The sequence below is a fragment of the Populus trichocarpa genome, chromosome 2, assembly GCF_000002775.5.
Source record: "Populus trichocarpa isolate Nisqually-1 chromosome 2, P.trichocarpa_v4.1, whole genome shotgun sequence".
Classification (NCBI taxonomy): Eukaryota; Viridiplantae; Streptophyta; class Magnoliopsida; order Malpighiales; family Salicaceae; genus Populus; species Populus trichocarpa.
In genome coordinates, this window is record NC_037286.2 from 24,424,147 (window position 1) to 24,444,863 (window position 20,717).

The 20,717-nt window shown below is 33.8% G+C and overlaps 1 protein-coding gene across 2 annotated transcripts; it reads left to right on the top strand.

Moving 5' to 3' along the window:
* Positions 1 to 9,439: 9,439 nt before the first annotated feature.
* On the top strand, positions 9,440 to 20,156 carry LOC18096564 (uncharacterized). Of its 2 annotated transcripts, XM_024594522.2 has the most exons (19): positions 9,440 to 9,608; positions 9,832 to 10,361; positions 10,468 to 10,668; positions 11,016 to 11,099; positions 11,988 to 12,047; positions 13,026 to 13,070; positions 13,644 to 13,843; positions 13,956 to 14,459; positions 14,588 to 14,684; positions 14,796 to 14,975; positions 15,073 to 15,162; positions 15,587 to 15,649; positions 15,838 to 15,912; positions 16,427 to 16,477; positions 18,035 to 18,112; positions 18,217 to 18,351; positions 18,904 to 19,011; positions 19,098 to 19,163; positions 19,666 to 20,156. In XM_024594522.2, the coding sequence occupies exons 2-19, from the start codon at positions 10,014 to 10,016 to the stop codon at positions 19,738 to 19,740; spliced, it is 2,460 nt and encodes an 819-aa protein (XP_024450290.1). In that variant the 5' UTR covers positions 9,440 to 9,608; positions 9,832 to 10,013; the 3' UTR covers positions 19,741 to 20,156. The 2 variants fall into 2 exon arrangements, 1 of the variants encoding a protein (XP_024450290.1); XR_002980102.2 differs by lacking the exons at positions 18,904 to 19,011; positions 19,098 to 19,163; positions 19,666 to 20,156 and adding an exon at positions 16,611 to 17,646 and having other exon boundaries at positions 18,217 to 18,285.
* The last annotated feature ends 561 nt before the right edge of the window (positions 20,157 to 20,717 follow it).

Genomic DNA, 20,717 nt, shown 5'->3' on the forward strand with positions numbered 1-20,717 from the left:
AAGAAACCAACAGCCTGCAGATCCATTGCTAGATGAAACATTTAATGATCCACCAACAAGAGGCACTCGGTCACTTGAGGATGTCTATCAAAGGAGCAATGTAGCCCTCTGTGAACCAGAAGGCTATGAAGAAGCTAAACAAAGTCCAGAATGGCAGAAAGCAATGCAGGAGAAGATATCAATGATTGAGAAGAATTGCACATGGGAACTTGTTGACAGACCACCTGGAAAAAACATCATTGGCGTGAAGTGGATATTAAGGACTAAACTGAATGCTGACAGCACCATCAACAAGCATAAAGCTAGGCTGGTGGTCAAGGGGTATGCACAAATCTATGGTGTTGATTATTCATATACTTTTGCACCTGTAGCGAGAATGGACACCATTAGACTTTTACTTGTTGTTGCTGCTCAAAAGAACTGGAAAGTGTTCCAGTTAGATGTCAAATCTGCCTTCCTCAATGGCATATTGCAAGAAGAAATTTACGTTGAGCAGCTTGCTGGTTTTGAAATTCAAGGGAAGGAAGACAAAGTGTATTTACTGAAAAAAGCTCTCTATAGATTAAAGCAAGCACCTAGGGCATGGTATGGTCGGATTGATGATTATTTGACAGGTGCTGGCTTTCAAAAGAGCTTGTCTGAAGCAACTCTTTATGTGAAGAGCATCAACAATGATGTGATTATAATTTCACTCTATGTTGATGATCTCTCGGTGACATGGAGCAACACAGAGCAGGTTGAACATTTCAAGCTGAATATGATGGAAGTTTTTGAGATGACTGATCTCGGTCTAATGAGCTTCTTCCTGGGAATGGAAATCTTACAGGGCAAGGATGAAATCTTCATTTGTCAAAAGAAGTATTCAATGGAAATTTTGAAGAAATTCCATATGGAAAGTTGCAAGCCAACAACTACCCCAATGAACCAAAAGGACAAATTCAGCAAAGAAGATGGCACTGCCAAGGTGGATGAAGAGAAATTCAGAAGCTTGATTGGGTGTTTGCTGTATTTAACAGCAACTAGACCCGATATACTTCATGCAACAAGTTTACTATCTCGGTTTATGCATTGTCCGAGTGAAATTCACATGAGAGCTGCCAAAAGAATCCTAAGGTACATCAAAGGGACCTGCAGCTATGGAGTCAAATTTCAGAAGTGTCAGGAATTAAAACTACATGGATTTTCTGACAGTGATTGGGGAGGATCCATTGATGACATGAAGAGCACCTCTGGTTTTTGTTTCAACCTAGGGTCAGCTATATTTTCATGGTCATCCAAGAAGCAAGACACGGTGGCTCAATCTACAGCAGAGGCAGAATTCATTGCTGCTACAGCAGCTGTAAACCAAGCTCTTTGGCTTCAGAAATTGCTACGTGATTTACATATGGAAGGAGAGGAAGCAACTGAAATTTCAGTTGACAATCAAGCAGCTATAGCAATCTCACATAATCCTGTGTTTCATGGGAAAACAAAACACTTTAACATCAAGCTTTATTTTTTACGTGAGGTGCAGAAAAATGGTGATGTCAGGTTGATATATTGCAAGTCTGAAGAACAATTAGCGGATTTGTTTACTAAACCACTTCCAGTAAACAGGTTTGAATTTTTAAGACAAAAGATTGGAGTTTACAGCTCCTAAAGTAAGGAGGAGTGTTGGAAGATTGCTTCATGAGCTGGCAAAGAACCAGTCAAAGAAGAAGTAGTCAAAGATTTATTTATGCTCTGTATTTCCTGTTTTCATGCAAATAATTAACTGCGTCCTAGTCTCTAGGAATTAGGTGATCTGTTAGTATGTTAACAGATTGTAGCAGGTTTTTTATGCTTTATTGTAGCATTTCTGTTTTGTTTTTCAGTATAAATATCTGTAAAGATTGCAACATAAAGTGCAATCATATTCTTCAATTCCTCAGCTAATAAAACAGTAAAAACTTCTACTGTTCAGATCAAGATTTCTGGCAATTCTCAACAGTAACAAACTGTTACTGTAAACATCAAAACTGTCCATTCTTTCTAAGTTTCATTTTTCTTTTCTAAACACTGTCATGCTGGTGTCATCTTCTTCCCTAGAAATTGACTGCAGGATTCGTGAGTGGATTATCGCAGATATAGTTGAAAAGACGCGCGAAATCTTGCCTGTTGGGGTTACCCTCGCACGCAGTAACAAAAGGTGGGTTGGTGGATCCGAGAAATGTAGTTTAATTAGTCAGATTTCAGATTTGTTTTCTAAAGATTATTAGTTCGAGTTTCACAAACCTCATGGTCACTGGAGGCTTATATAATCGTCAATTTTAGGGTCCGTGAGGTTAGTTGAGGTGCGCGCAAGCTGACCCGGACACCCACGTTAATAATAATAAAAAAAGAATGGGTTGGGGGATATGGAGATAGAGAATAATGGCATCAGATTTCTCTGCCATAAAATTCATAGCAATTCTTTCTAAATTATTTATTTTTGTGTTTAAAAAGTATTTTTGAAAAAAAGTAAATTTTTTATTTTAAATTAATATTTTTTGATATTTTTAGATCAATTTAATGTAACGATGTCAAAAATAAATTTTAAAAAACAATAATAATAAAAATTATTTTAATATATTTTTAAATAAAACATATTTTAAAAATAATTATTATTACATTCTTAAACACCAGCTAACACCGACATGAGCCGACTGCTACAGAACATATGCACTTTGCTTTCCTCATGGCCACAAGCTTTGATTGTTTTCTAGTTGATAGTCATTAAGAGGAAAAATCCCCAGTGGCCCACGAATATTTATCAAGGTACGATGTAGTAATCATGAAGGATTGATGGTGGTGGGCAGAAGACAGGAGCCATATATATCAGACAATGCAACACAGCTACGCATGTTTGAACAATTTAAGGAGATTTTTTGTTTCGATTTTTAGTTCAACTGAAAAGCATCGTGCTTGTTCCGAGTGCAACTGCCAGTAATAGTCAACACAGCTACGCATGTTTGAACAATTTAAGGAGATTTTTTGTTTCGATTTTAGTTCAACTGAAAAGCATCGTGCTTGTTCCGAGTGCAACTGCCAGTAATAGTCAACACAGCTACGCATTGTGCAAATTGACTCGAAAACTTATGGCCCAAATCCTTTTTCGAGACAGGTTTAAGTTGAAATTTAAAGAATATTAACTAGGTAAAATCTAGTTGATCAGCCCGAAGTTTTAGTAAGTTAATTGACTCGTTCTAAACCCGGTTAGGTTAATTTCAATATTGTTTTTTTTAAAGTAAAACAACATTGATTTAACTAAAATAATTGACACGGATGGACCATGTCTTGTTTATTATTTACATCAATCTCCAAGTCATGTAGAGCACATACTAAAATGGCAAGGAGAATGGGGTCCATGAAATGTAAAACTCCATTATTTCATTATAAAGTTAAAAATAAATTTAAAAAATTATTTTAATATATTTTTAAAATAAAAATATTTTTAAAGAGCATGTAACACTCTATTTGAAACACGATTGTAGCTATAGTGTAATTCAAGTTTATAAACAGATTTTTATTTTTAATAAAATATTTTTAAAAAACAATCTATACAGCATAGCTACAGGACCATCCACCTTCATAAACGGACTTAAACCTTTCACATTGCCTTGCTTTAGGTCTCCATTCAAATCTTAGGATTTGGGACTTTTATTTTTCGGTTTGATTTGGTTTTTACAAAAAAAAATCGAAATCGGTTCAAACCGACCAGTTTCGATTCGGTTCGGTTTTTTTGGTTTCAGACTTATAAAACTGAACCGGTCGGTTTTTTTAAAATTTTAATCGGTTTAATTGATTTTTTTCACGGTTTCAGTTTTTTCGGTTATTTTTTTCTGTTTTTCTCAATTTAATCAATTTTTGAGTTTTTTTGCTCACCATAAGCATGACGGATTTTTTTAAAAATAGAGTATTGGAAATCTTTCAGGTAATAAATTAATATTTGGTCATTGATTTGAAAACTTAATCATCCATAATGTTTGAAAATTATAACTAAGCCCTATAATAATTATTAATAATTGTTGTCTCATTAAAACATCTTGCAATTTTCCTATACCTCTTTGGTTTTCCTTTAAGAAATCAAAATTTTAGAAAGGTATTGCTAAACTTTACAAAAAATTCAATTCAATGTATGTTATAAAAACAAAGTCAAAGTGATTAAACTAGGGGAAAAAATCAAAGTCTTTTTTTATTTTTTCAAAGTCTACGTTTATTTTTGAACTAGAAATGGTATGGCTCATGATATTTTCTTGACAATCAAGTTATTGACTTGATTGGAATTTTTTTAATATAATTTTAATATTATTTTTATTAGAAAATAATATAAATCATATCTTGGGATCTCATCTAACAGTTTAAGCTATTGAGTTGAGATGATTCTTTAACATGGTATCAGAGTCTTGATAACCAAGTGGTCACGAATTCGAATCTCACTACCCCATTTATTTGATAAAAATCAAGCACAAGGTAATATAAACATGTGCAAGTTTCAAGTCTAAAGGGTTTTCACTTGAGAAGGTGTGTTAAAGAATAATATAAATTATATTTTAAGATCTCATCTAACAGTTTAAACTATTGAGTTCAGATGATTTTTTTTAATAATTTTTAAAATAAAAATATTTTTAAAAATCACGATGTAATAAAATATTAAACATTGCCTTGCTTTAGAGCTCCATTCAAATCTTAGGATTTGGGACTCTTGTTCTTCATGTAAGTATAAGCATAACAGATCCATTAAAAAAAAATAGTGTTGGAAATCTTTCGGGTAATAAATAAATATTTAGGCATGGATTTGAACTTGATTATAACTTAATCCATCATGTTTGAAAATTATAACTAAGATCTTATTTGTTTTTGTGTTTCAAATGCATTTTTAAAAAAATTGAATTTTTTTTTTAATTTTTTATTTACTTCAAATTAATATTTTTTGGTGTTTTTAGATCATTTTAATGCGTTGATTTCAAAAATAATTTTTAAAAAATAAAAAAATATTATTTTAATATATTTTAAGTGAAAAACACTTTAAAAAAGGAATGACTTTAATAATTATAAATTTAATTTTTTAAATAAACTAATCATTTTTTTTTTCAAACATTGGTTCAAATTATAAGTCAACTTTCAATCTGACAAAACTGATATGGGTTTTACGACTATGCATTAAACTCTCTTTAATTAATTTATGTTCTTCCCTCGGGTATCGTATTTTATGGGCTACTGCGTTTGAACAAGACGACCTTGCATTGTCTGTATGGGCTTTAAGGGACGGAGGTCGGGATTAAATGCATCTCTTGGCCTTTTGGTTGGTGGCGTCACCACCACCACCACCCACCACCGTAGGTGCTCCATCGACCATAAAAAAACAGAAAGAAAAAAACAGAAAGAAAAAGCAGAAGAGAGACCAATGGCATTAAATGCTTTGCAAGCTTATTTTATTTTTCCAAATGGTGCAATTGTAAAGGACAAAAAAATAAAAGTAAATTCGAGAGCATGCAGTTTTCGTTGGGTTTAATTAGAACTCGATGCTGGTGACAATGAGTTACCTACCGAGCTGCTGCCCACCAAGCATCACCTACCCTCTAATGGCACTCATCTACAGAGACATCATCTGCACTGATAATTGGCTATGCCATCCTCAACAAACCCCTTCCCTACTTTTCCCTCCGGCAACCCCGAGTCTTCCCTGGTGCATGTCAACGGTGTTTTTAATTTTGTTTTTAAAAAAATTAGCTTTCTCTTTTATATTATGTTTTTTTTTCTATACATTAATTTTAAAAATATTATTTTGATATATTTTTAAATAAAAATTAATTTAAAAAGAAATCTCTACCACAATTCAAAAAAAAATTAAGATAAAAATCCAAGCTTGTTAATTAATGAAGATATCAAGAAAAAATATTAAATTCTTTAGAAGGTATCCTATGATATAATGATATCTCTTTAAAATCATTCAAGAATATTTAATTTCAATTATTATATAAATTGGTTTAAAAATACTTTTTTCTATAAAAAAAATTACAGTACAGCAATAACTAAGAAAATATTCAGGGCTAAAAGTTCTCTTCCAACTTTCTCTTCGAGCTTCATATCTCATACCTTATATTCCTGCATGATAATCTAGGTTAGCGTTTAGTTGTTATTCAAAAAAAAAAAATTATAAATAAAAACATGTTTAATTGAAAAGACGAGATATAGATATATAAATAAATATATTATTAGAATAATTTAAAAATAATTTTTTATATTTTTAAAACATGAGATATAAAATAAATATGTTATGCTATTAAATTATTTTTTTTGGGAATAGAAACGAAACATTACTTGCAAAACGTTTCTTTAGAGAGAAATAATAATAATAAATTAATAATCCAATATCGATAGAGCATATTAATTAATTAATTAAGTTATACAATCTGCTTAGCTTTCAGCAAAGAGAGAATCTTTCTCACAAAGTTACTTTCAAAAAACATTAAAATATTCAAAAATTTAATAAATCCCAGTACTCGAGAAAGAAGGACGGCAGCATGCATGTGCAAACTCGGACGGTTTTCCCGCTATTAATGCCTTGGTTTCATGACGTTGTCCATAGCTATAATGCGCGTTGCTTGCACGCTAACTTTTGTCTTAGAGGATTAATCTCTTGTTTGATAGCATGTTTGAAATTGTATTTTTTAAAAAATTAAATTTATTTTATATATATATATTTAGATTTTTTTGATGTATTGATATTAAAAATAATTTTTTAAAAATAAAATAAAAATATTATTTTGATATGTTTCTAAAAAAAATTATTTTAAAAAATAATTGTTATCACATTTTCAATACCCTCTAAAAGAGTGAATTGTTTCTTCTTTCATATGAAAGAATAGATATTTATGTAAATAAATTATTTCATCTCTATTCACATATGATTGGGGGTAGGGAAGATTTATGATTTATCTTAATTTTTTTTATTAAAAAATTCATACAACTCTTAGAGCGTGTTTGACAGTGTGGTTGCGGGTGCTTTTCAAATAGCTTTTCGTGCCGAAATACATGCCAATGATATTTTTTCATTTTTTAAAAATTATTTTTGACATCAGCACATCAAAACGATCCAAAAAGTACAAACCACACTCAATTTTAGCAAAAAAAAAAATTTCAAAATTTAATGAAACGCAGTTACAAATGCAATGCCAAACAATGCCTTAGTTAATAATCAAGGTTAAGTGAAGTAACAAAATTAAGTTGATTTTATTACCGTGTGTATGAATCATGAGAGATGAAAAAATTTATATGTCACCTGTAAACAGAAGCAAATGCTCTACTACAAGGAAGACTTTCAATACTTGGATAGTTTAAAATATATGGGATAAAGAAGAAACTATTAGATGAATAATACAATGAGAGTATGTTTGTGGTTGCTTTCAAAATGTTTTTTACTCAGAAATATATTAAAATATTTTTTTTTATTTTTTAAAAATTATTTTTGATATCAGCACATCAAAATGATCTAAAAACATCAAAAAATATTAATTTAAAATAAAGAAAAAAATAAATAAAATTCAAATTATTTTAAAAATATTTTTAAAACGCAAAAAGACATTAAAAATCAGAATGAGTATTGTTTTACATAAGAATATTATATAACTATATTTACACTAAAGAGCTCACATGTATTTATATTCTTGCTGAAGAGTAAAATCATGGTTGTATGGAGCTTGTCAATGATTTTTTTATAAAAAGATTATTGAGATGTTAATTCATACTACGCAGATAGTGATAAATATTGTATCTTAACTATTTTTTTATTTAATATGTGTAGTTTAATTTGTAAAATTAAAACAATGTTATGTAAGTGAATTTAACAAGTTTCTAGAAGTTTATTAACTTTTGTTTTTAGACTCGGTTTAAAAGTGTGTTTTATTAATGGTTTTGATATATTGATGTTAAAAATAAAAAATATATTATTTTAATATATTTTTAAATAAAAAAATACTTATAAAAAATATTATGCATCGTAATATTAAATACATTTTTATTCAATAAAAAATATGTTCACTGAAAGTCCCTTTTCATCTATTCGGATATATATTGGATGTTCATCATATTTATAAAGTATCACTTGAGATGACTCCTAACTAATTAGTTCGAACAACAAAAATAAGAGTCCTTTTTGCTTGGAATTAATGTTTTATAGATTTCTAGCCTGAGCGTGCAATAAACGCCCCAAAGCAGAAAGTGAAATGGGTCAATTCGATAATTATATGCGGGACCCAAAAGTCTCAATCCAACGGCTTAGATCTAAGGAGAAGCTACATCTGTAGAACACAGTAAGTAAAGTTCATAGCCGAGAGCCCGCATGTAGTCAACGGTTGATGAGGTGGAAAAGTCGTGTCTCATGCACGCGACGCGACACGCTAATGGTCCAAAGTCAAATGCACTTTCTCGTTATTGGAAGTTATTTGAAATACGTTTGTCTTAATTTTGGAATCACATTTATTAGTAATTATGGAAAAGCCCTGAATTTGATTTCCATTCATCAATCACACCCCTTCCTTTCAAGCCATTCCTTAATCATACACCGAAAAAATAATTTTTTTAACCTCCGGTCAAATTTCTAAAAGTTTTCGAAGTCTCGTGTCGAGTGACTAATATCTGTTTATTTTTATGTTTCAAAAATATTTTTTTAAAAAATTAAAATTTCTTGTATTTTTATGTTGAATTAATATTTTTTAGTGTTTTTCAATTATTTTGATGTGCTGATATCAAAAATAAAAAAAATATTTTTTATATGTTTTTCCGAGTGAAAAACACTTTAAAAAAACAATCACAACCACACTCCCAAACACACCACACCATTTTACATTGCCATTTATCACAATAAAAAAATATTATTTTTAAAGGATTTTTAAAAGTACAGTAATGGTTAATTGTAAAAATGTTTTTTTATTGGAAATGCACTAAAATAATATATCTATATCTATATATATATACATATATTTAAAAAACTATTTTTGACATAAAAAACAATAAAAAAATATAAAAATAATTTTAAACAAATGTTTTTTGAAACTTCTTCAAACACAGCCCCAAATAGAGTCTTAATGTTATTGTTGACGAAACCCCCATTTGCCATTTCGTAATGCTGTTTTAAATAAGGGTCGAGCAAAATTTGAATTTTTTATTTTTAGATTATTTGATATATTGATATAAAATAATAATTTTTAAAAAATAAAAAAATAACATCTTAATATATTTTCAAGTAAAAAATACTTTAAAAACCAACCATTATCATATTTAATATTTATAAACACTCTCTAAGTATGCATTGCAACGCACCACATTGTAAAATGGGTACTAAATAGAATACTTGAAGCAAGAGGGTAGTTTTTGCAATAAATGAAAATTATCAACATCCACTCAAGTTGTATTCTCTCCCTCTCATGATTTTTTTTTTGAAAAAAGCATTACCACTCCACCTCCTTCCTTCGCTTTGTGTCTAACTTCCCTTTCTCTATTCCTGCAGCTCTCCCTTCCATTTTTAGCAAACCTCTCTCCCTCCCTCCCTCTGCTAACCAAAAAACTCCCTCTCCCTCTCTCTCCACCTCCATAACCATAACACAAAGGTAAGCCAATTAAGCCTGTTATGACCCATCTTTACCAAAATTTGTAACCATCACTAATTCATAAATTCTGCATTTAACTTCTTTCCCTTGAATTCAAAATCTTCCCATCATCCGTTACACATTTTTTTCTTTAATTTTCTCGAATTTTCTCAATAACATGTACACAAACGTTGAGTTAATAAATTCTTGATTTATTTCTGTTCTTTTCGATTCAACTTTACAGGTTTGCTTGATCCTGCTCTGCTGCGTATGTCATAAATCTCAACGTTCAAGGAAGGAAGATTCAAATGGCTTGTTTCTTGACGTCTGGCTTGGGGTACTAGGATGTTGATGATGGTGGACAAGTGTGATCTAGAGAGGTTAATGACAAGATAAGTGACATACTTGGTTGTTAAAAGATAGAAAATGGGCACAAAAGGAGATGGTGAATCACAAGAAGAACGTCCGCATTCGCCTTATTCGGTGTTGCAGCATTTATCAGAGGAGGCATTTAGGGTGGCTGGTGAGGCACTGCATAGCGTCTACCCAGGAACTGATCCTGGTTTTAAGTCAATGCAGCGTAGCCAGAGTGAAATTTTCACAAATGGGGCGGGGAGTTTACGTAGCAGTAGCTTTCGTAAATTGAAAACTCGGATGCAAAATGCTTGGCGCGGGGGTGGTGATTCGAGGGAACGAGGTTACTTGCCGAGTTTTAATCCTGAGGTCTTGGCAAACCAGAAACGCCAGTGGTATCAGTTTAATTCTAAATCTCTGGTACTAAACTAAACAATCATCCGATATCTGTTGTGTTTATGTTGAGATTTGCACTTTTTTCTTTTTGTTATACTTAGTGAATTATGTGTGCGTAATTATGTTGTAGAATCATTCAAAATATAAGGAGCCCACATCACTGTTTGAACACTTCATTGTTGCGGGGCTTCACCCGGATGCCAATCTTGAGAAAGTGGAGGATGCATTTGCAAGAGAGAAGAAGTGGGAGTCGGATATGGAGAAGTCTGGCTTGTTGGATTTCAACTCGATGCAGCGACGGGCACCTTCATTTCCAACTTTGGAACCTCAGGTTAGCCACATCAGTAATTTGAATATGGTTTGGCATTGGCTACAGTTTCATACTTGATTGAACCCAGATAGTAGTTGGCACTTCTGCTTAAGTTTGTGGAATTGCTCCGCTGCAGCTTCTTTTTGAGAAAATGATTTAGCTATTATCATTGTGCTTCCTAGTCCTTGTGATAGAGGGGATTTGCTTTTTGTTCTACTGCCGAAAGCATTTAGCTCCTTTTTGCGAAAATGTTTTAGCTATTATCATTGTGCTTCCTAGTCCTTGTGATAGAGGGGATTTGCTTTTTGTTCTACTGCCGAAAGTATTTAGCTCATTTTCATGTTTTAACTACTTTCTTTTTGCTCCAGATACTATTTAAATATCCTCCTGGGAAGAGATTAGCTATGCGCTCAAAGGATTTAGCTGCCTTCTGTTTTCCTGGAGGTGTCAAGGTTTGATGTTCACATGGATCATCTATAAATTAAGATTTAGTCTCTGTGATTTTTAATCTACATGGCTCTTCAGTTCATGCTAATTTTAAGTTACTGTACAGACTACATGCAATGTATTCCTCACTCATATGACATTAAAACATTTGCTTTCTCACTCTTTTGTAAATCGATCATTGTTGTATGATGCCATGGTGTTGCATTCCAACAATAAACAAAAATGCAGCCAGCCAAGTTCAACTATCGTTGATCACGTGTCCTTTGCATATAGAATATCAGATCTTCCACTATATAAGAGTACGTGTTTGGATTGTAGTAGAGTTGGAAAACGAAAGGTTTGGAGCTAAAAATGAGTTTCTAATTCCAAATGGGTGTTTGCAACCTCTAGAAAACCATGACCTTAGAGCTCCAAGACACTCAAGAACATGGTTTTGGAAAGTGTCTATTTATCTTTACTGACAGAGTCTCTTAAAGTAGCTAAAGTGTAGAGAGGAAAGGAGCTAACTTCCACAGCTTAATTTTCTTATGTATAATGGAAGACAAACACCGTCTTTATGAAAGATTTAGGCCCCCTTCGTTACTTCTTGGGCATTGAAGTTGCCTCCTCTCCCCTTAATCACTGTGTCGCTGTCGCTGTGTCACCTGTAATTCAAGGATCTCGGTTTTTATTTTCAAAATTTTAATTGATCTTCATTGTGCGGGGGCTGAAGGTCTAGTACATATCAAATGTTCCCATCACAGTCTTGAGGTTGAGAAGCACTTTCTAGTCTTATAAATCCATATATTTTCTCTCTAATGTAACTGTACTACGCGGTCCCAATATACAGATTTTTTGGTCATCTTCTCCTTTTTAATCTACTTCCTCATTTCTGTTGGATTTTCATGGTGCAGACGCGGTTGTTGGAGAGGACTCCATCATTGAGTGAACTAAACGAACTTGTTTATGGACAGGTATGCTAGACCATCTCTCACCTCGCATGTCTTACTGTTTTCAAGCTTACTTACTGCATCCTGTCCGCATTGTTCTCTTTGCTTCAAGAAATCCTCATAGCTTTTGTGATTGCAGAGCTGCACTATCCTATTAAAAACAATGTCTGGATAAGAGTAATTTAGCGGAGGCTACGATTCCTAGATAGCACAATCTAGGGCCTGGAAGTTAATTACTGAATCCATGTTAATTTTGACATCAAAAGCAATGTTTTACTTCTTGTTTATTTACTGTACTTATTCACTGGCTAGCACCTCTATGTTTGCTACATGGTCTTTAACCAAGATCATGATTATTGAACCTTTTACATAGGTGCAATTCTTCCCAGTCACTGGAAACTGACTTGACAATTCCACTAGGTATGGAATTGACTCATATATAGTTCCCTCCTTTGCTAGAGAATCCACTCTTCAATCATGCACACTTGCAAGGTTGAAGCTACCAAGATAAGCAGCAGCAGTGATTTGTTATCAGTTTGTTCTCTCGATTATATTTCTATTACGATTTCCTTCACCCACACTTCTTTTTATGCATTGAAATATATGCCCATACACAATTGTGAAGACGCAGCACAATAGGAATGAACACAGGAGTCTAGAATATTTAAGATATCTCATGTGCTTTCAACACCCTTTGGTATGAATTTCTCATTACTTAGAAAAGTGTCTTCATTGACATTGCTTTAGAAGTTGCTCTCTTCTTCAGCTCCCTCCCTAGTTTAGTCGAGACATCTTTTGACAGATACTGTCCATGTTCAAGCTGAATGAAGCTGGGTTTTTTTTAGAAAAAAGGCCGTGGCAAGTCATCTCCATATAGAGTTTTTGCTAGTTAATGCTAATGCTATATGCTATCCCCGAAATCTAATATTAGTTAAGCATTTTTCTCTCAAACTTCTCTAACCTTACAGTCAAAACGCAACGTTCCTTTTCATTTTGTTGCAGGAGCATTTGGGCAGAGACGATTTCTCATTCATATTTTCTCTTAAGGTAAGCTTTTCCTTTTTTGTTCTTCATCTTGTTTACATATCACACATACCTTTTATGGCCATTGCAAAGCCTAAGTTGGCATGCTCTCTTGGCCTCAATGGAGGTTTTAAGTTGTGAATTCTCCTTCTCCCAAGCTACTGAACTATCAATACGAAAATCAAATTTAGTAGTTGTGTTTTCAAGAAACAAATAATTAGCCCCTCTTGCAAATTCTTAAATAATCCCTTGACCTCCCAGCTTGTTGGAATCATTCTCATCTCTTCTTCATTTTTTGTTCTTTTTTGAAAAAATAGAATTAAGAAAATTGAAGTAGGTAAGATGGGAAGAACACATTTTGGAGGGAAAAAAGGACCAAATTGGGAAAACCTTCTGGGATATAAATGAGTTGGTTATCTTGATGTATTTCGTGTGATCTTGATTTAAACGTTTGGAAATCAAGCAAAAAGATTCACTGCTAATGCTGGTGGCTGGACATTGATTTGTCTTATGAATTTGTCTGGTTGTTTTTCATGGGGTTCTTTGAATACAAAGAGTGGTTGGATTTTTAAAATTGCCTTCTGTTCTCGTGATCAGGTGGCAGACAATGATACACTTTACGGGGTTTGCTTGCATGTTACAGAAATCGTTCAAAGGCCACCTGGTATCTTAGGCAGCCAGTCACCCCTTTCTCAATCAACTGGTCGATGCTGCCGTTTTTTGGTTTCTGCACCTCGCTGCTACTGTGTGCTCACGAGGGTTCCTTTCTTTGAATTACATTATGAGATGTTGAACAGGTTAATATTAATTTCATCAATTAATTAGTCGTTACTGACTTCTAGGGAGACGTTTTCCACATTGGTTCAGTTACTTCAGTGCAATTCACTACATTTACTTACATGGATGCAGTATCATTGCACAGGAGCGTTTGAATCGGATAACTCAGTTTGTTAGTGAAATGTCACTCACTGCTTGCATGCCTTCAGTATCTAAACAGCATGGGCAAATGAATGAAAATGTTGACTGTCTTGATAGAGAGTACGATGCTGATTGGATGGCTTCTGCAATACCTGTTGACAGTGCAGTAGCCCTTACTGCTGCTGCTGCTGGAATTATATCTGATGATGTGATTCCAACCTTATCACCAAAGATTTGGGAACCTCAATCTCCTGACAGTGTTGCTGCTAGCGAGGCTTCAGATTCCAGCCAAGCAAGGGAAGTAGATAAGGATGGCAGGAAGTATTTGCAATATTTTGATGATTATGCTTCCCTGTCTCCGGAAAACCATTGTGATGCTTTAGAAAGAATTTATGGAGGTGATGAAAATGGTCATGTTTCTCCAGTACTTGGGATGTTTTCCTGCTCTAGGAGCCGCAGATTAGATCGTCTTGGAAGTTTTGATACCTTATTTAGGTAGTAGTTACATTTGTCACTTGTTAACTGTGTGTTGAGTTCTTGATGTGTCTCAACTCCATTAAGCCATGCAACTCCAAGGCACTTGTTATTTCGGTACAATAGTGATATATTTTTGTCTTTGACAGTTCAGTTAGAAGCATGGTATCAGATGATGATGATGACGAACTTTTCCCAGATCATGAAAAAGATTTTGGTGATGACTTGATATTGGAATGGGCTAAGGTTAGTTTATGATTGTTCCTGTTGTTTATTCATTTGTTCACCCATGTGACATACCGAGTTCCATTCCATCTTTTTTTTTTCCCTGAACGCTACCTCTTGGATCTTGGGTAGGAAAACAAAAATGATTTGCTACAGATAATTTGTGGTTATCATGCAATGCCTCTTCCCCAACGAGGAAACGGGATAGTTTTTCAGCCTCTTGATCATTTACAAGCTATCGAGTATAAGCGGCCTCCAACCTCTGACCTTGGATTTTGCAATAGTTATCTAGCTTCATTCAAAGCAGCCGAGGTATTTCTTAGTGTTTTGATTGACATTAGACTATGTTCCTTGATAAATAATTAAAAATGCTTTCTTGATATTCTAATCTTGGTATTTTGTAAAAAAGGTCAATGCGAAGTTAGCTGCTGCTGAGGAAGCTCTTGCGCTGTCAATATGGACAACTGCAACTGTATGTCGGGTTCTGTCACTGGAAAATGTAAAGTCCCTATCATATGAAGTTATATTGTCTTGAATTCAGCAGCGTTCAATCTTTTTCCAACTGTCTGCTTCACCACTTGTAACATCCTTAAGCAAGCACTCGTATTTCTAATCAATTCCTTTGACGCTGCATAATTGTCGAAAAGGGTTGCTGTGTAATACGGAGGTGGAGTCTTGGTCTTGTAGATTCAGGCTAGGACTGTTTATCAGCAATTATAACCATTAAGTTTCTTTCAAAAATTTCTGTTTTTATGAAAAGGAATCTTGAGAAACTATGCAGGTAGTTAGGAAACAATTTCAAGCTTAACCCTCCATTGTAGTTGAAATCTTATTCCATTTGTTCAGGCAATCCTATTTCCATTTCTTCCATGTTGCATTTTCAGATTGGTGGTTGGAAGTCTGATATATGCTTCTTCTTCCAGGTTCTGGCACTGGTTGCAGGCGTATTACTGGAAAAACAAGTGGTGGTAGTGTGCCCAAACCTGGTGAGTTAATGTTGTTATTGGAGATAATTTTGTCAACCCACAGATGAATTATTTGTTCATGAACACGCTTGTACACATTTATAGAGTATGCGCGCATGTATATTTATTTGCAGCTCTGGACAATTTCTTATGCAAAGTAGCTGTTTTGAATTGGTTATCTGTCCTGACTCGAGTTCCATTTGTTGCAGGGTGTTTTATCTGCAGTCGTTTTATCCCTTGTCCCCATGATTCGTCCATTTCAATGGCAGAGTTTATTGCTTCCAGTAAGTTTCATAATTTTTATACCCCTGTAGTATCTGTTTTGAGCCAAAGGAGAACATCATGGATTTAGCTAAAATAATGATGTTACTGTCACACATCCTCGATTATTTCTCCTCAAAGTGTCATTGAAAGTTCATGTAAATGAATGAGACATAATAAAAGAACAATGAATAACTAATCCTTGTTAAAAATCCTGATATGCAAGCCAAAAGGAAATGTTAAAAAGGCAGAAAAGATTGAAATATTACTCTCTGAATACACGTTAAGCTTAACAGGAGTTGGAATACTACATCAGATAATTGGTGGTGGTCTGTTCAGGATATGTGAAGTTGTGTTGAGATGCAGTAGCTTCTTGGTTTTGGTCAAAATGGATGCTGGAATTTCTTTCTTTCTTTGCTTTTTTAGGTTTTGATTTAGTAGAAATGGAATTTTAATATTCTTCACTTCTGCTTCTATTAGATGCTTATGGATCTGGCATGACTTTTTTTGGCTAAAATTTATGTTGATCTTTCGCAGATCTTGCCACGGCAGATGCTTGATTTTCTTGATGCTCCTGTTCCCTTTATAGTGAGTTTCAGATATTAACCTTTTCTCTTTTTGCTAAGACAGTTACCATGCAATTGTATTGGTCTGTGCCTTTTGTGTTTCTTCCTTTTAATTTGTACTGTGCTCTATTATTTTATTTATCTCCGGGAACTAGGATGTCATCATCTTGTCCTTTCTGTGATCACAAGTCAAATGGGCAAGCAACATTTTAAAGGATTGGAGATGATAGAAGAGAATTGAGATTTTAACGTTGAGTCTGGCATCAAATGGTGGCTGGAAGTTCTATTGTTGGCCACGTGTTGGGCTGTTGCCAGTTTTGGATGCTTCTGAAGGGAGTTTCCTTCCATCTCCAGAAAAATCCTTTGTCAGTTTGTAGCCGAAGAGCTCGCAAACTTTGAATTACTGGGAATCAATTACTTGTCAGTCTGGCAAAATGTCACTTCTTGGTCATTAACTGGGTTGTTTCATGCCCTAGTTTACTTGGAGCACTGAATAAGGGGTTCAATCGAAGGAAGAAGTCTGAAAACAATCCAGGACTGATCAGGTGTTGTGAAAGACCTTACAGCAACTTCTCTTTTTGGAACTGCTGATCTGACCTGCATGTAACTGGGTGTGATGAGGTTGGACTGGTTTATGTCAGTACTTAGGATGGCTAGAAGACCCCCCCCTCCCCCCCCCCAAATCTCTTCTCCACTAACTACAGGGAAAATTACAAGGTTTCGGAGTTGATGCATGCTGGAAAGTTGAAATGATGATTTAGCATGGACAAGCTGGCCTGGAATAAGGGTTGATATATCATGAGGCTGAAACGCAAGATTAACATATTATTTCATTTCTTCAGGCATAAATATGTCTTGCCATGAAGGTTTGGTTGAGTTTAACATTTTTGCTCATCTCTTCGGGCGTAAATTGTCAAGGTGTTGGAAACTTTTTTTATGAGCCTTACTGAACCTTTCAATCAAGTTCAAAATCTTCCACTCAAGATTGAGAAAAGCTCATTGCAAAGTGAGTAAGACCGTGATTCATTTTTTCCGGTAGAGGTCGATGCTTAAACAGGAGAATGTATCACCCAACAAGGCAGATGTCCTTGAAAAAAAAGACCAGAACGGTATATATAGATTAAGCACTGGGAGGTGGGTTTTTTGCCCCAGATTTTTTTGAGGGATCAGCTTAGTAGGACATGGGCAAAGGTGCATGTTCTCAACAATCCTGCTCCGATCATCGTTATCTTATCTGTTGTTATGAGAGTTTATGAGCTCTCCAGTATGTTTTGGTCTTGTTTTTCTGATCAACATTTGAAATAGTTTTGAAAAATATATCATATAAGTTCTAGTGTAAAGTCTACAATCATTGTCTTCAGTGAGAAGTTTCCAATTTCTCTGACATTGAACTTTTTATTTCAAACACTTGGAAACATGCTTTATGTAACTTTTTGCCGTCAAATAAAATTGGATATTGGAGGTTTGTTACATGAAGTATGATCCAAGAAATTTATGCTGGTCAAGACATTGAGCTAAATTATCCAGAACACTAAGAAATTCCTGTCAAATGTTTTAATATAGCCCTTTTCTCTTACAGGTTGGTATACAGCACAGACCTGCTGACTTGAAGATAAAAACCTCTAACCTTGTTCATGTTAATGTGCTCAAAAACCAGGTTGGGAAGCTTTTTTGATCGTTCCCTTCTTTTATATACTAGAGCCTGAACTTCATTAAACATGACACTCCTCAAGTGTTCTTACTGTTTCCTCTCCACTGAAGGTGAAAATGTGTCACTTGCCAACACTTCCACGGTATAAAGAGCTTGTTTCTGAACTTCGGCCATTGCACGACAGACTATCATTAGAAAGCTCGGTTGCTAAAAGGCATCCTGTGTATAGGTGCAATGAAGTGCAGGTATTACTTGTAGCTGGACTCAATGCAAAACCTCTCTTCTTGCATGCCTATCTGTCTTATTCTTGGAAACTTAAGCTTCACAAAAGCATTGACAGGCATGGTGGCTTCTTTAAGCAAAGTTTATCCGGTCGTATTTTGATTAAAATTATTGCAAGAACGATGCGGGGCCAGTGTATACTGCTTTTGCACATCTTTACAGGGAAAATCTCTTCATTGTTTGCAGCCTTCTTAATGCTAATTATGTCGATAATCCGAAATAAACCTCCATGCATGATCTTAATGCTAATTATGTCGATAATCCGAAATAAACCTCCATGCATGATTTTTATGGAATAGTCTTCCATTACTATTTTTGTTCTCGAGAAAAGACTACCATCTTAACCATTACTGCTGTCATTTTCGACATAATGATCATCACTACTGTCATTGTTAAACTCACCACCACCATCATTATTCTGTTAGATTTCTTCCCATCTTCATCGAATCTTTACTGTTAGATTTCTTCTCATCCTGCACTCTTATATGGTAGCTGATTATATTTGATAATTCCAGGCTGAAGCTGCAACACGATTTTTGACTGTCATGAGACGCTACTTGGAGTCTCTTTGTTCAGATTTGAGATCTTATACAATAACGAGCGTGCAATCAAACAATGACAGGGTAAGAACACCTGAGGTCATCATTACAAAAAAAATTAAGTACCTTCAATTCCAAGTATATACTTATCTGGAATTGATCCTTTTCAGGTTTCTTTACTTCTCAAAGATAGCTTCATTGACTCCTTTAATAGTAGGGACCGATCCTTTATTAAGGTAACTTTCATTTTCTTTTAGTCCTTCGCCGTTCATTTTTCACACTTCTTCTCAACTTTTTTTCCCAATAATGCTGCTGCCTGTTTGATAGTGCAGTGAGGTATGAATGAAACTGAGATTTTCTCCAATTATAGTTTTTGAAGTGTTTAGTTAATCAACACACCATAGTTTTGCATGTATTCTATTGAAAACTCTCTTGAAATCCTGAATAAGAAAAAAGTTACAATTTATAATTTTTTTTAAATTTATTTTTTCAAACTACAATCATAAAAGCTACCGTAATAACAAACACATACTTTGTCTTTGTTAATGTTAACGCGGCCACTGTATGGTTGGCTGCGTTAACAAACGATTATGAATCTTTAACTACATTTGCAATTTTATATTTGGATACATGCTTCTAGATTCTCAAACTGAGCTTAATATATGCAATCTTTATTTTTGAATTGGTTGATCACAAGACTTTCAATTGCTTTCGCGTATTGAATTTTGTGTTCTGCAGCATTTTGTAGACACACAACTATTTGCCGTTCTGTCAGACTCTCGTTTGTCGAGCTTCGAGCACGGGAGCTTCTAACTTAACAATTTGCAAGCACTGGAACAATTTTTCAAGGTGGTAATGACTAATGAGAATAATCTAAGTAATGCAGGATGATGGCCTCTGTTGCCATTGTTATTGACTCAGCAAAAAATTATGTCAAACGCAACAGCTTTCGGAGCCATCAACTGTGAATTGATATATGCAGCTGAAAGTTGCGAAAAAGAACTGAATTTTGTAATGTAGATAGAGATATAGCAACATTTCCTCACATGCCTCGCATCAATGATATGTTTGTTGTATCAGTTGAGGACACAGGCAATATGATCACAGTCTTTGTCTTTCTTACATGGGGAGTATGATCTAGGGCTTTTTGGAACCCCATCTCCCTTCATCACCCATCAGACCACCTTCTTGTAAATGTCAACAGGGCAATAAAACACTTTTTTATGGCACTTCCATTTAGTTGAGTTTTTTGTGTTTTTTTTTGAAGCACAAGAATTGTGTAGTTGTAAAACCTGGATAGACTTCTTGGGTCAATTCCAGGTATAGATTAATTTGGATTAAAAAAAAAAGGAAATAATTGATTTGATTTAATTTTATCCAGATGAAAACTCAAGTATAATCTATTTTAATATTAACTTTTTTTTATTCGAAATTCTAATCTTATACTGAGTTAAATTTAATAACTCTAGTTTGTGTTTAGTATTTTTGGTGGATTGGTGGATTGATTTTTTTTTTCTTTTCAAGAAAATGATGATGTTTCAGAACAATGTTTTTAAATTTAAAATGTAAAAAAAAGCAAGAAAAAAGTTTTTTAAAATGTAAATCTGCACCTTGAGGACTGATTTGTAAAATGAGTTAATTATACCTTAGTCCTTGTAATTTTTAAAACTAATTAATTAGTTTTCATGGTTTAAAAATTTTATATATATATCAATCCTTTTTATAGTTTAATCTTTTTCATCAATTCTATGTTATTTTATAATTTATTTTTTTAAAAAATAGAAAATAGA

What these genes read in the sequence shown, in the direction of transcription:
- LOC18096564 (XM_024594522.2), top strand. Translation starts at nt 10,014, where the DNA reads ATGGGCACAAAAGGAGATGGTGAATCACAAGAAGAACGTCCGCATTCG. An exon ending in TTAATGTGCTCAAAAACCAG is followed by an intron (nt 18,113 to 18,216) that starts GTTGGGAAGCTT and finishes TCTCCACTGAAG; the next exon opens with GTGAAAATGTGTCACTTGCC. An exon ending in ATAGGTGCAATGAAGTGCAG is followed by an intron (nt 18,352 to 18,903) that starts GTATTACTTGTA and finishes TGATAATTCCAG; the next exon opens with GCTGAAGCTGCAACACGATT.